The sequence below is a fragment of the Argopecten irradians genome, chromosome 14 (genome assembly GCF_041381155.1).
Source record: "Argopecten irradians isolate NY chromosome 14, Ai_NY, whole genome shotgun sequence".
Lineage (NCBI taxonomy): Eukaryota > Metazoa > Mollusca > Bivalvia > Pectinida > Pectinidae > Argopecten > Argopecten irradians.
In genome coordinates this window covers 31,196,086-31,210,488 of record NC_091147.1, presented here as the reverse complement: position 1 = coordinate 31,210,488, position 14,403 = coordinate 31,196,086, and the positions used below count along the sequence as shown (strand labels likewise).

Sequence of the window (14,403 nt, the reverse complement as noted above, 5' to 3'; positions counted from 1 at the left end):
GTTAAAAGAATATCTCGAGTCTCTTATATATTCGATACCAGGAAGCAGGAATGGCGTAAAGGTCATGATTTCCTAAAATTATGTCAGGCAATGATTCAATAACAACTTCCTAGATATGAACTAACTTCCTATATGGGCTTAATTCTTAGACGATGTTCCTGAATCAACTGCCTGAAGACATATTCACATTGGTCAATCAAATTATCAAATTATATATAACTTACTTTCCCGTAAATCTTTAAATTAAATTTCCATTTCAAGGCATCGTTATACTACAATATCGTGTGTTTACCACTGCTGATGAACGCATTAGGTCTCCCATGGATTCGCTCGCACTCGTTGATATCGATGATAATTCTGATACCGACGCATCGCCGGCCAACTCGCCGACGCAACCTCCAGAAATACCTAACGTTATATCTGTTCCTCCAGCTCGCGATACGACTCCAATACTTTCTCCTGCTGTTGATGATGTTCCTACCTCAGATAGTAATCAGCTAGCATCAGACACGTGTGAATCGGACTCTCTAACCAATGATTCCTTTGACTTTGGTAATGATGATGATGATCTGACTCCTTCGATGGAACCTCCAAGGCGTTCTTCTAGACCATCTGTGACCCCTCGGTACCTCAGTGACTATGTTCGGTATTAGTTAATGAGTTTCTCTGTTAACATTTCATGTGTTATTATAGTTATTAGTTTCTAGTCAAGTTCAGAGAGAACGTTATGTTTATAGTAATTGAGCACTTCTAATAGCTTTATAGTGTATACCTAGTGATGTTACATTGTATGTACTGATATTTGAGAGACTGTTAAATCTGATCAGTCAAGTGAATTTAAAGTTTTCTAAGAACTGGAACTTTGTTTTTAAAAAGAAAAAAGGGTAGCGCCAGTAAATATATAGCGCTTTAATTGTAATCCGGATATAGTTTACCGGTGCCGTATCCGTTTGTAACGTTTTACGTCACCCTCTCTCTTTCCGCCTGTTTTTCTCAATTAAACAACGTGTGTGTAACTGTGGCTTCCTTTTGTTACTTACTGGCGCAGGATACACCTGTCGATAGCTAGCATGTTTAATATACATTAAAATTCAATTTATTCTAAATTATCAATATAACTTCAATAAACAAATAATGGACATAAGTCTGGGCCGGAACTTTAGTTATACAAAAAAACACAAGAATACATACAAATTAATAAAGAGGATAATTTCCCCAGCCCAGTGTTGAAAATTAAGGTTATTTAAGATATGGTAAGTACAGTTATAAGTAAGGTAAGAATAAGTGGTGTAATAGTAAGGGTAGTGGTAAAGGCAGTCAGCGAGTATTGTATTGCGAATAAGAGATGAATCTCGTACTTAATCAAGCAGGCAAGTCACAATTATTACAAAGTCACAGTCACAGCCTCCAATGACTGACCAAAGTTGACCATGGTCGACAAGTGTTTTTCGAAGTTCGGTTCAAGGTAACGAAGCACTGCATCACTGGCCCAGTGGCCCATAGTCTTGATTTGGTCCACGGGGACACCCTGTTTGTGCAACCAGGAGGCTCCACCTCTCCTAAAGGAATGACCTTTAATGTTTGATGGATCAAGACCAGCTAGGCGGAGAGCGCGCGCGAGACAACTGCGAAATTCCTGGTTAGTAAGGGCTTGACGCGGAGATGACAGGAAAAGTGGACCCAAAGGGTCTGCCATGGGTGTAGATTTTAATAACTGACTGATAGCGCGAGCAGGGCAAAGTACATGGTTTGTGGATATTCGTGGTAGTAGAACCTCCATCACCTTCTCACGATACTGAATAGTTTTTGTCCAACGAAACCGGAGAAGGTAACCCCATGAACATGGGGAAACATCAATACGCCGTAGATCCCTCGTGCTGTTGAATGTAGAGTGTACGACCACGTTGCCTGGCCTAAGAAGACCATAAAATGCCACCAAGCAGGCACACCAAAATGAAAGGGCAACTGTCTGTGAAAGGTCCAGAGTATTATAGATCTTTATTAACACTTGTGGGGTTATCGCGTCCACTGGGATTTGAGCCGTACCTAAAGCCCGTTTAACCCCTCGTAACTCAAGGATTATGTTGTAGTCCTCCTTAATTGGGTCAGGGTATCCTGAAAGTTTATGGATGTGACCAACGATTGTGAGGTACTGGCGCACAGTACTGTAGTGAAAATGTTTTACCGATGCTAAGTAAGCCACATACAACTGCAGCATCTTGGAAGTCGCTGGTACAGGAGAATAATTCATCTTGTCACAAAACTCTGTATAACACTTGAGGTGCAAAGAGTAGGTGCTAGATGTAGACTTAGCCCACGCCTGTTGCTTGAAGTCCTCCGCTGTAGACAGGAGGCTGGACTCTGTATCCCCATCTGGAATAGATGAAGTTTAAAGACATGTGATAAGCCAAGTTGCATGGTTCAAAAGTTTCGCATGACAAAGTATATGATGGAATGAGATCATAGAGTAGAGTTAGTTTATCCCTTTCCTGTAGCCTAGAACAAGTATCAGCGATTACATTGCGAGCTCCAGGTAGGTATATTGCTTTAAGCGAGACATTGACAGACGCACATATCCAGAATAATACGCGCAATATCATCATTGACAGTTTATTCCGCGAAGACCCTTTGTTAACCCATGCCGCGGTGGACTTATTGTCAGTATAAATGATAACTCGCTTATTGGCCAACACAGAACTCCAACGACAGACCGCGAAGTATACTGCTAAAAGTTCCTTCACGTTAATCACGTTAATGTGTGCACACTCAAACAGGGGGGTGTCTATCTGCCAATTTACGTAAAAATAGTCACCATCATAATAACCACCTGCCCCTGTGTTGCAAGCGTCTGTTTGGATTGAGGTTATTGGTTTTGGGTCCTGTATCAAACGAGTACCATTGAATGTCCTTTGAAAGGAAAGCCACCAATCTAAATCTGCATGGAATTCTTTGGATAACAAGATCTTATGATGATTGTGATGCACAGAGTCTTTAAGATCAATAATACGCCTTAGAAAGGTACGGCCCCCTGTGATTACCTGGGCCGCCCAACTCAGTTTCCCACACAAGGTCTCCAATTGTTTCCGGCTAGCCCGACGTTTAGTGGAGAATGCATGTAGCAGGTCTGAAAATTCACACAATTTCGCTTCAGGTAATGAGAGATTCATATCCACTGTGTTAATAACAACCCCGAGAAAACAGACTGTGGTTGATGGGCCTTCGACCTTTGACCAGTTTATAGCGAACCCAAGGTACGGAGTAGCGCGATAAGTGTGTTGAGGGCACGTAAGCAGTGATTGAATGTGTCTCCAAATACCAGAAAATCATCAAGATAGGATATTGCAATGATATTAAACTTCCTACGGAAAATCCTGCACACAGCACTGCTTAAACGTTGGAAGATTTGCGGGCTTTTAGATGATCCAAAGGGCAGTTTGGTGTCAAACATATAAGATGGGGTCGAATCGCCAGTGAAGGTCCACTTGAGACCTGTGCCTGAATAATTGCTTGGATGAATATTTACCGAGCGATATGCATTTTTCAGATCCACTTTGGCGAGAAAACATCCAGGTGTAATGTGTTTGACGGCTTGCCTTAAATCCATGTAAGTACATGAAGTGTCTGAATTTATGTAATCGTTCAAGGAAGCACCCTTTGGTCTGCTGGCATCGTGAATGAGGCGAATATTACCCGATGATTTAGGAATGGCACCAAGGGCACTAACTATGCGCGGCTTTTTGTTTGTAACTATGTAATTGTTATTGTTTATCTCATATTCAATCTGTTTTTCTACGAGGTCAAAGTACAGGTGACACGACGTATAGTTTTCCATCTCCACATCTGGAAACGAAGTGTCTGGACTACTATCAATTAATTTAAAACCGTGTTGAAGCCCCTCCAATATAAATTCTCGGTCAAAATCATCCTCAGGCAAATATTCTGTCCAGCTGTCCAATTTGAGTTTGGGGCTAGACAGTTGGGTAGGGTCAGTCAATGATGTGTGGAGGAGGGTGGGCCTTTTTTTGAGACCGGGTGTTTTGTTGCCGGGTGATCTGATGAAAAGCACAGGCTACAGTTATGTGCCAACCTGCAGGAGGGAACCTCACAGCTTTCCATGTTAAATCGCCTACAAATTTCCTTGCCGTTTGGGAGGAAAGGGCCCCTACGACGTTTGTTATTACCGGTCTGCATATTCACTGACTTACTTTTGCCGTTGTCTGAGAGTATCTGGGCCGTTGGACCATTGGGTTTAGAGATGAGTTGAAAATCTTGCAAATCGCGCCGAGATGACCCCCCACGAAATTTCTCCCTATATTGAAGTTCACGGTACTCTTTATCGTATAGGATAACGCTACCTTTGATGTATCGGTGGAAAAAGCGAAACACAGTATATCGAAGGTAATCCTGAATCCCCTGATTGTCAATGTCCTGCTTCTCTATCATTTTTAATAGAATAGCGATGCTGGAATAGCCCCATTGCTCGACTGACAGATTGTAAACATCGGTACGAGATTGTCTATTGAACTTAATACCATCTGAATCAATAGTGACAGTGTCTCTTTTTTCGATTGTCGGTTCTTCCCATATGAAATCCTTTATCAGGTATGGTTTGTCTTAAGTGGAATTGGCGTTACCAAACAAGCTAGAAAACATGTTCAAGTTCAAACTCTCCCTACCTTGACAGCTTCCACGTGTAGCTTCGGGGGCGGTCTCGGTACCGATTTCTTCCGTTTGAAGTGATACGATTGATCGTTTAGATTTCCTTATCCGAGACAGCAAATCGAGCCGTTTTTGCTCCATTTGTAATTGTTCCAACTCTTCTTCAAGATATGATAAGTCTGTCGATGAGGAAGTTGTCATCTTTGGCTGGCGAAGTATTGACCTCGGAGTAGTGCTAGTGCTGCGAGTGGCGGGAGGCCTGACGGGCGCGAACTCCTCAGATTCCGATTCTTCCTCGCTAATGTGCATGTCAACAATCGCTTCTGCCTGCATCATGTTAACTTGGGCAATCGCAGATTTGGGAGAGCCCAGCTTCTTCGATAGAGGTATAAATTCTCTCGGCCGTAGGCTATACATTTTTTGACGAAAGAGCAGAGCACGCTGGCTGAGCTGTAGCGGCCATGATGCCTAGCGGCCGAACAACAAAAGAGTTCGTCAGGGGGAGATAAACAGGATACACCTGTCGATAGCTAGCATGTTTAATATACATTAAAATTCAATTTATTCTAAATTATCTTTTTTTTTTAATCCGAGTAGTTATCAATAAACTGACCCAATATATATCATTGACAATCACATATATCTTAACTTACCTTAAAGAGAAAAACTCATCTTTCCAATAAGTGCTTAATGAAAAAAATTGCAAAATATTGACCAAATTATGACCTGATGAATGGGCAAATATGCAAAAACTAGGCTATAAGTAGACATTTACACTTGTCTATAATGAGTACCTCAGTCAATACTGCGGTTTCGAGATTCCCAAAGTAACTCTGGTAAAGAATATTTTACTGTTAATTTGTTTTACTTTCCAGTTATTATGACATCACTAAATTCACGTCAGAATATGATGTCACAATCACCTAAAAATGTGACTAATCAACGGTAAATTGTACTTTAGTTTACCCACGTCCTTTTGGGATCTTGAAACCGCCAAATTACCAAGCCAAAATCACAATATCTACACTTGTGGTGGTACCTATAAATGTGTTCACCAACAATCTCCTTTTAAGGTGTTAAGTCTTTGTAGAGACACCATTTAAACATCACGGTGCTCACTAACTTTAATAGGAATATAGTCATGTTCATTTTTTTTCTTCAGAACGCTTCTTAATTTTACCAATCAGCGCAACACTATATAATTTGCTTAATGCATTCATGATAATATCATATCAGATATGTAGAATAGTTACTAAAGAAAATGCACTTCCAGTTTTGAGCGTGATTTTCAAAAATTAGTTGAAATTATTTTCATGCTTAAAAATCATATTAAAACATATTACAGATATTGGAAAACTGGCCCAATCAGACTGATACAATGTTTAAACTTTATATTTTAGCAGAAATAGCAAATTAAAACTGATACATTTAAAAGGAGTTGGCCAATTAAGAGAAAATTCAACAGGATCGATCTGGTCCCTTTGCTATCAACAAAGACAGTAAAGGAGTTTCCAATCTCTATGTATATAATTATGTTTTTGACATAGGATATTTAGAATAGTCTTCGAAATGAAACATGGTCTAAATCAAGTTAAATGAAGACAGTAATTTCAAGTAAGGAGAAGAAAATAGAAGAGCCTACCTACAATGAACCAATTTTTACCCCTCTTTATTAAAAGCTGTTACTATATTTTAAACACATATTTTATTTTACTTGGTCTCATTTTTCGCATCCAAAGTCTTAAATACCGGTATAAACAATTTGTACATGCTATATACCTGTATACATATATACTGTATCTGTATTAAAGGTAGGTTTCGCCCAATGAAATATAAAGACTACGAAATTGAAATTTATCCTATACATAGATATAATCTTTCAATGCATACAGCGAACAATATGGGTGGTCAGTTGCCTAGCTTGACCAGGAAAATACTCCTCTAAAAATAGAGCGAAGTCAAGCTTTACATAGAACATGACGTATTTTTTCCAAAACGAGGGTGCAGCAACATACGGAAGCGTGCAACAAAATGTCAGATAGAAGTGACAGTCTTGCCACGGCATGTTTAGTTAAAAAAACAACAACAACAAATCGAAGTGCGAGGGACTGTTTATACATATCATATAATCTAAAACACTTCATGTTACTTACATACGCTCGCTAACTTTGTACACCAAATATACATGTAGTTAGTCTGCGGCTGTTTGTGCGCTGGCATATGTGTTGAAATTTAACTCACCACGTGCAATGCCGTTACACGAGTCCCAACAGATCCCGGCAAGTTCCGCTTGAGATGTGGCTTCTGTTTCTTTTATTGCTACATGCCATTTCTGAATTTAATTCCCTATAGATATCCTAGGGTGCTACCGAATCCATTATAATTTCCTCCACTTTGTTGCCGATTCAGATATATTTTTTTCATCGCACACACTTTCGTTCAGCCATTTTGTTTACTTTTAGTGCGTGACAATGCGCATGCGCCAAACTTCGACAATACAATCCATCGCAGCTTCATTTGCATATTATTTTGTCTGACGGACACCGTAATAAATCAAGGATTTACTTCAATTTTGTATTCAAGACACATTTGTTCAATCTCAAACACATAAAGAAATTAAATTGAGATATTCTAATATGTTTTTTCATCTTTTCTTCCGCTTATCGCATTTCACAAAAAAATATTTATTTGGTTGGGCGAAACCTACCTTTAAAGTTATATCCACATTAATGCACAATGTAGTTTGCTGAAAGGAATTGTTTAAAAGAAAAACAACATGTGGTACTTATGATTTTTTGTTGTTAACAGAGTCACCACAATGATGCACAGAACTGTCTTATCGATTGGCAGGGCGGTGGTGCGATGTTCACAATGGTCAGCAGGGCAACTCAAAAAGTCAACTCCTTCAACTTATTGTAGAGCAATACTATCCAATCAGGCACCGTCATCATTTGTTAATGGAAATACACAAAACATTCATACCACATCTAGAAAATGGCAGACAGAGGAGAATAAGGTGTATGTCCTTGGGTGTAGGTCTAACAATGTGAAGGTGAATGCCGACGGAATATCACTAAAGTACAGCGAGTATGACATGGAGCTATTGTTTGTCTGGCTGAGAGACCATTGTCGCTGTAGCAAGTGTTACAACCATACTACCAATCAGAGAAACCTAAAGCATCGAAAACTGCATTCTGAAGACTTGCCGTCAAGTGTGGAGTTTGATGGATTGGTTCTTAGTATCACATGTAAGTAAAAACAAAAAACAAGAAATATTATCCACAAATGAACATTTTTTTTATTCCATCATGACCTTATTGTTTATAGAGTGGTAGTATAAGCTAGGGTCTTGCATGAATTCGAGAAAAGAGGGGCTGTTTGACAGCTTAAGAATCTTACCCTGAGTATTGATATATATGTCTTGTCTCACCCTAAAGGGGGTGGCGAGGGGGGATAGATTATTTTTCTCTTCAGCCTTTTCACTTTCGCAAGTTGTATTAAGAGAGGAGAAAATGTTGCGGCCAGACCAGGGCTCACTCTTGGGACCTCGGAAGACAAGAGAGATGCTCTACTGATTGAGCTACCTGTCACCAATGATCAGCCCATGTAGTCCTATCATACACACTCGACATGCTTTGTGTTTTAACAGCATAAATTTAGATTTCCATGTCTTATTTTCAAAAGAAAGACACATTTTATTATTTTCATCATATAATATGACCCTTGACAGTTACAAGTGGACATATCACTATAATGTACAGTGTATCACCCCATGATATTAATATTTACCTTTTTGGATGTTTTAGGGTCGGATGGACACCTGACGTCGTACGACATTAACTGGTTGGTGGACAACACCTACCACCAACAACACACTGTCCAGGTGGACAAAGTGGTGTGGGATAAGGAGACGATTGAGACTGCTGGACTTCCAACTGTCCATTTCAAAGAATACATGGATTCAGACGAAGGCCTTCGCAAACATCTGTATAATTTAGTCAAGTTTGGATTTTCAATTGTCACAGAGGTAAAGCTTTTTAGGTAATCTGACCAGAAGGGTCAGGGTGACCTATAGTTATCATCAATCGTCCTTCGCCATGCACTATTTACGCCATGCATTAACTTTTCACATTTTGAACTTCGTCTCAAGTTCAACCAGTGCCAGTTAGCTGAAACTTGCATGAAATGATCCTGACATGGTCCTGACTAAGTGTTGTTATGGTTCAAACTGATTCGAAATCCAATATGGCCGCCACAGACGCCATCTTGAAAACACATTTTTTGAAGTTCTTTTCAATTTCTGCCAGTGTAATTTAGTTAAAACTTGCATTAAATGTTCCTGACATGGTCCTGACCAATTAAGTGTTGTAATTTTTTGGGTTGACCCGAAATCCAAGATGGCCGCCATCTTGAAAACACCTTTTGAACTTCTTCTTAAATTCTACCAGTGCAATTTAGCTGAAACTTGCAATAAATGATCTTGACATGGTCCGAACCAGGTGTTTGCTATGTTTCGGGTTGATCCCAAATCGAAGATAGCTACCATGAGACCATATCTAATTAATTTCCTTTATGACTTTTGCCAAGGACGTCAGATGACTGTTAAGTCCCTTGATTCTCTTGATTACTTTTTTGTGGAGATGTTCATAACAATCAAATTAATTGTTTATTAGTTATGCTGGAGATGGTGGGTTGTGGTGGCCGGGTGGTTTACAACAACAAACCTGGCATATGCTTAAACAATAACCCTGGGCTGTTAATAGTTGTTACACTAATATTTTTATTAAAACCCATTCTTGTTTAAAACACATAGGTTCCATTCTTGTTTGAGGCACTCAACAGGAATAGGTATTTTCCTTCCTTCTACTGTAAGTTAACATTGGAGTTATATTAAGATACAGTAAGTGTAACGGTTATCAATCTTATCAAGCTTGTGTTCTAAGGTCCCGGGCCTGCTTCAAACTCTGGTCTGTTGTTATATTTTCCACTCCTCCTGCATACTGGTATACTTGTATACTATATTTGTATATTACATAGTTAACTGCCCATGTAGGTAAATTGATTGTGATGTCATGTGTTAGTGAGCTCATTACTTTTCAAAGAAAGCCACACGAGTTTCGCTCACAAAATAATGACATACATACCCATATGGCAGGTTCATTGTAACTTTTTTACATACAAAGTGAAAGACAAAAATATAAATGATCCTATTTACAGGTCATAGTGTGAAGCTAAGAGATAAAAACATTTATACTTGGCCGATGTGGGGGTGAGCCTTTTGGACCAAATTCACCAAATTCATGCAAGAACAAAGCAGAGACTTCTTGTAGTTGCCATTTATATTACATCAGCGACAGACAGAAAATATTATTTGTAACTTATAAAAACATTTAACACATAAGACATTCTTTGACTCTAATGCATTTTACAAACCGGTACTTTCACTTATTGCTCACTATATACATCTAATTTCAGGCACCACCAGTTCACCACATGGGAACACTGGAGGTTTCCACTAGAATATGCTTCAAACAGGAGACCCACTTTGGGCCAGACTGGACTTTTACATCTAATAACGAGAGAGGAGACACAACATATAGAACTATGTATCTGGGGGCCCACACAGACAATACATACTTTACCAACCCTTCAGGGTAAGTCACATATAGCGCAGTGTATCTGGGGGCCCACACAGACAATACATACTTTACAAACCCCTCGGGGTAAGTCACATATAGCGCAATGTATCTGGGGGCCCACACAGACAATACATACTTTACCAACCTCTCAAGGTAAGTCACATATAGCGCAATATACATATCTGGGGATCCACACAGATAATACATACTTTACCAACCCCTCAGGATAAGTCACATATAGCGCAATGTATCTGGGGGCCCACACAGACAATACATACTTTACCAACCCCTCAGGGTAATTCACATATAGCGCAATGTATCTGGGGGCCCACACAGACAATACATACTTTACCAACCCCTCAGGGTGATTCACATATAGCGCAATGTATCTGGGGGCCCACACAGACAATACATACTTTACCAACCCCTCAGGGTAAGTCACATATAGCGCAATATATCTAGGGGCCCACATAGACAATACATATTTTACCAACCTCTCAGGGTAAGTCACATATAGCGTAATGTATCTGGGGGCCCACACAGACAGTACATACTTTACCAACCCTCAGGGTAAGTCATCCCAATAGTGCATTCCATGCTGGTGTACGTGGCATACATTTTAACTTTATTCAATTCTCGGCTATCCATATAAGGACAGTTCATTATTATGTACTTTATGATTCTTGCAAACAAACCTATATTAGAGAGTGATTTGATTAATCCTATTTTGGGAGGATGGAATTTATAAAATATAATCACTGAAAAAGTCTCAATCAATAACAAACTGTTAAACTTTGTGATCACTATGAAAAAGTTGGATCAATCTGAATCATTTGTATGTTTGTACTTTAGGATCCAGGTTTTCCATGTCCTAGGACACGACGGAGATGGAGGCCAGACTCTCCTGGTAGATGGACTGCATTGTGCCGAGCGACTGAGAGCTAAACATCCGGAGGACTTTGATATTCTGACCAGGACGGTTTTTCCACACGAGTACAATGAAGAGAAGCTACGTATCCGAAGTCTTGGTACTGTCCTGTCTGTCCATCCAACTACCAGACAGTTCTTACAGATACAGTCAGTATTAATCTGTCCTCTATACTCCGGAGGTTCTGATCCCCTACGATCTCTACACCCCTGGACTATATCTCATAGTTGAGTATTTCACCGTACCTTAATTAATATTACCGCTGACAGGTAAGACATTGTAGAAGCTGAGTATTTCACCATAACTTAATATTATCCCTGAGGGGTAAGACTTTGTAGAAGCTGAGTATTTCATCGTACTTTAATATTACCCTTGACAGGTAAGACATTGTAGAAGTTGAGTATTTCATCGTACTTTAATATTACCCTTGACAGGTAAGACTTTGTAGAAGCTGAGTATTTCATCGTACTTTAATATTACCCTTGACAGGTAAGACATTGTAGAAGTTGAGTATTTCATCGTACTTTAATATTACCCTTGACAGGTAAGACATTGTAGAAGCTGAGTATTTCATCGTACTTTAATATTACCCTTGACAGGTAAGACTTTGTAGAAGCTGAGTATTTCATCGTACTTTAATATTACCCTTGACAGGTAAGACATTGTAGAAGTTGAGTATTTCATCGTACTTTAATATTATTCCTGATAGGTAAGACATTGTTGAAGCTGAGTATTTCACCGTACTTTAATATTACCCTGATAGGTAAGACATTGTAGAAGCTGAGTATTTCACCGTACTTTAATATTACCCTGATAGGTAAGACATTGTAGAAGCTGAGCATTTCACCGTACTTTAATATTACCCTGATAGGTAAGACATTGTAGAAGCTGAGTATTTCACCGTACTTTAATATTACCCTGATAGGTAAGACATTGTAGAAGCTGAGCATTTCACCGTTTCTAATATCACCACGACAGGTAAGACTTTGTAGAAGCTGAGTATTTCACCGTACTTTGATATTACCCTGATAGGTAAGACATTGTAGAAGCTGAGTATTTCACTGTACTTTTATATTACCCAGATAGATAAGACATTGTAGAAGCTGGGTATTTCACCTGCTTTAATATTACCCCTGATAGGTAAGACATTGTAGAAGCTGAGTATTTCACCTACTTTAATATCACCCTGATAGGTAAGACATTGTAAAAGCTGAGTATTTCACCGTACTTTAATATTACCCTGATAGGTAAGACATTGTAGAAGCTGGGTATTTCACCTGCTTAATATCACCCTGATAGGTAAGACATTGTAGAAGCTGGGTATTTCACCTGCTTTAATATTACCCTGATAGGTAAGACATTGTAGAAGTTGAGTATTTCACCGTACTTTAATGTTACCCTTGACAGGTAAGACATTGTAGAAGCTGAGTATTTCACCGTACTTTAATATTACCCTGATAGGTAAGACATTGTAGAAGTTGAGTATTTCACCGTACTTTGATATTACCCCTGATAGGTAAGACATTGTAGAAGCTGAGTATTTCACCGTACTTTAATATTACCCTTGACAGGTAAGACATTGTAGAAGTTGAGTATTTCACCGTACTTTAATATTACCCTGATAGGTAAGACATTGTAGAAGTTGAGTATTTCACCGTACTTTAATATTACCCTTGACAGGTAAGATGTTGTAGAAGCTGGGTATTTCACCGTACTTTAACATTACCCTGATAAGTAAGACATTGTAGAAGCTTAGTATTTCACCTACTTTAATATTACCCCTGATAGGTAAGACATTGTTGAAGCTGAGTATTTCACCTACATTAATATTACCCCTGATAGGTAAGACATTGTTGAAGCTGAGTATTTCACCTACATTAATATTACCCCTGATAGGTAAGACATTGTTGAAGCTGAGTATTTCACCTACATTAATATTACCCCTGATAGGTAAGACATTGTAGAAGCTGAGTATTTCACCTACTTTAATATTACTCTTGACAGGTAAGGCATTGTAGAAGCTGAGTATTTCACCTACTTTAATATGACCCCTGATAGGTAAGACATTGTAGAAGTTGAGTATTTCACCGTACTTTAATATTACCCTTGACAGGTAAGACATTGTAGAAGCTGAGTATTTCACCTATTTTAATATGACCCCTGATAGGTAAGACATTGTAGAAGCTGAGTATTTCACTGTACTTTTATATTACCCTGATAGGTAAGACATTGTAGAAGTTGAGTATTATACTGTACTTTAATATTACCCTGATAGGTAAGACATTGTAGAAGCTGAGTATTTCACCGTACTTTAATATTACCCTTGACAGGTAAGACATTGTAGAAGTTGAGTATTTCACCGTACTTTAATGTTACCCTTGACAGGTAAGACATTGTAGAAGCTGAGTATTTCACCGTACTTTGATATTACCCTGATAGGTAAGACATTGTAGAAGCTGAGTATTTCACCGTACTTTAATATTACCCCTGATAGGTAAGACATTGTTGAAGCTGAGTATTTCACCTACATTAATATTACCCTGATAGGTAAGACATTGTAGAAGTTGAGTATTTCACCGTACTTTAATGTTACCCTTGACAGGTAAGACATTGTAGAAGCTGAGTATTTCACCTACATTAATATTACCCCTGATAGGTAAGACATTGTAGAAGCTGAGTATTTCACCTACTTTAATATTACTCTTGACAGGTAAGACATTGTAGAAGCTGAGTATTTCACCGTACTTTAATATTACCCTAATAGGTAAGACATTGTAAAAGTTGAGTATTTCACCGTACTTTGATATTACCCTGATAGGTAAGACATTGTAGAAGCTGAGTATTTCACCTGCTTTAATATCACCCTGATAGGTAAGACATTGTAGAAGCTGGGTATTTCACCTGCTTTAATATTACCCTAATAGGTAAGACATTGTATAAGTTGAGTATTTCACCTGCTTTAATATCACCCTGATAGGTAAGACATTGTAGAAGCTGGGTATTTCACCTGCTTTAATATCACCCTGATAGGTAAGACATTGTAGAAGCTGGGTATTTCACCTGCTTTAATATTACCCTGATAGGTAAGACATTGTAGAAGTTGAGTATTTCACCGTACTTTAATGTTAACCTTGATAGGTAAGATATTGTAGAAGTTGAGTATTTCACCGTACTTTA

At 38.8% G+C, this 14,403-nt stretch overlaps 2 protein-coding genes across 2 annotated transcripts; one reads left to right on the top strand and one right to left on the bottom strand.

The window, feature by feature from the left end:
- Positions 1-1,384: 1,384 nt before the first annotated feature.
- Positions 1,385-2,251, bottom strand: LOC138307160 (uncharacterized). Its single transcript, XM_069247790.1, has one exon. The coding sequence runs from the start codon at positions 2,249-2,251 to the stop codon at positions 1,385-1,387; it is 867 nt and encodes a 288-aa protein (XP_069103891.1).
- A 5,222-nt stretch (positions 2,252-7,473) lies between these two features.
- On the top strand, positions 7,474-11,561 carry LOC138307960 (trimethyllysine dioxygenase, mitochondrial-like). Its single transcript, XM_069248908.1, has 4 exons — positions 7,474-7,907; positions 8,466-8,686; positions 10,135-10,313; positions 11,151-11,561. Exons 1-4 carry the CDS (start codon positions 7,478-7,480, stop codon positions 11,455-11,457), a joined length of 1,137 nt encoding a protein of 378 aa, XP_069105009.1. The 5' UTR covers positions 7,474-7,477; the 3' UTR covers positions 11,458-11,561.
- Positions 11,562-14,403: the final 2,842 nt, after the last annotated feature.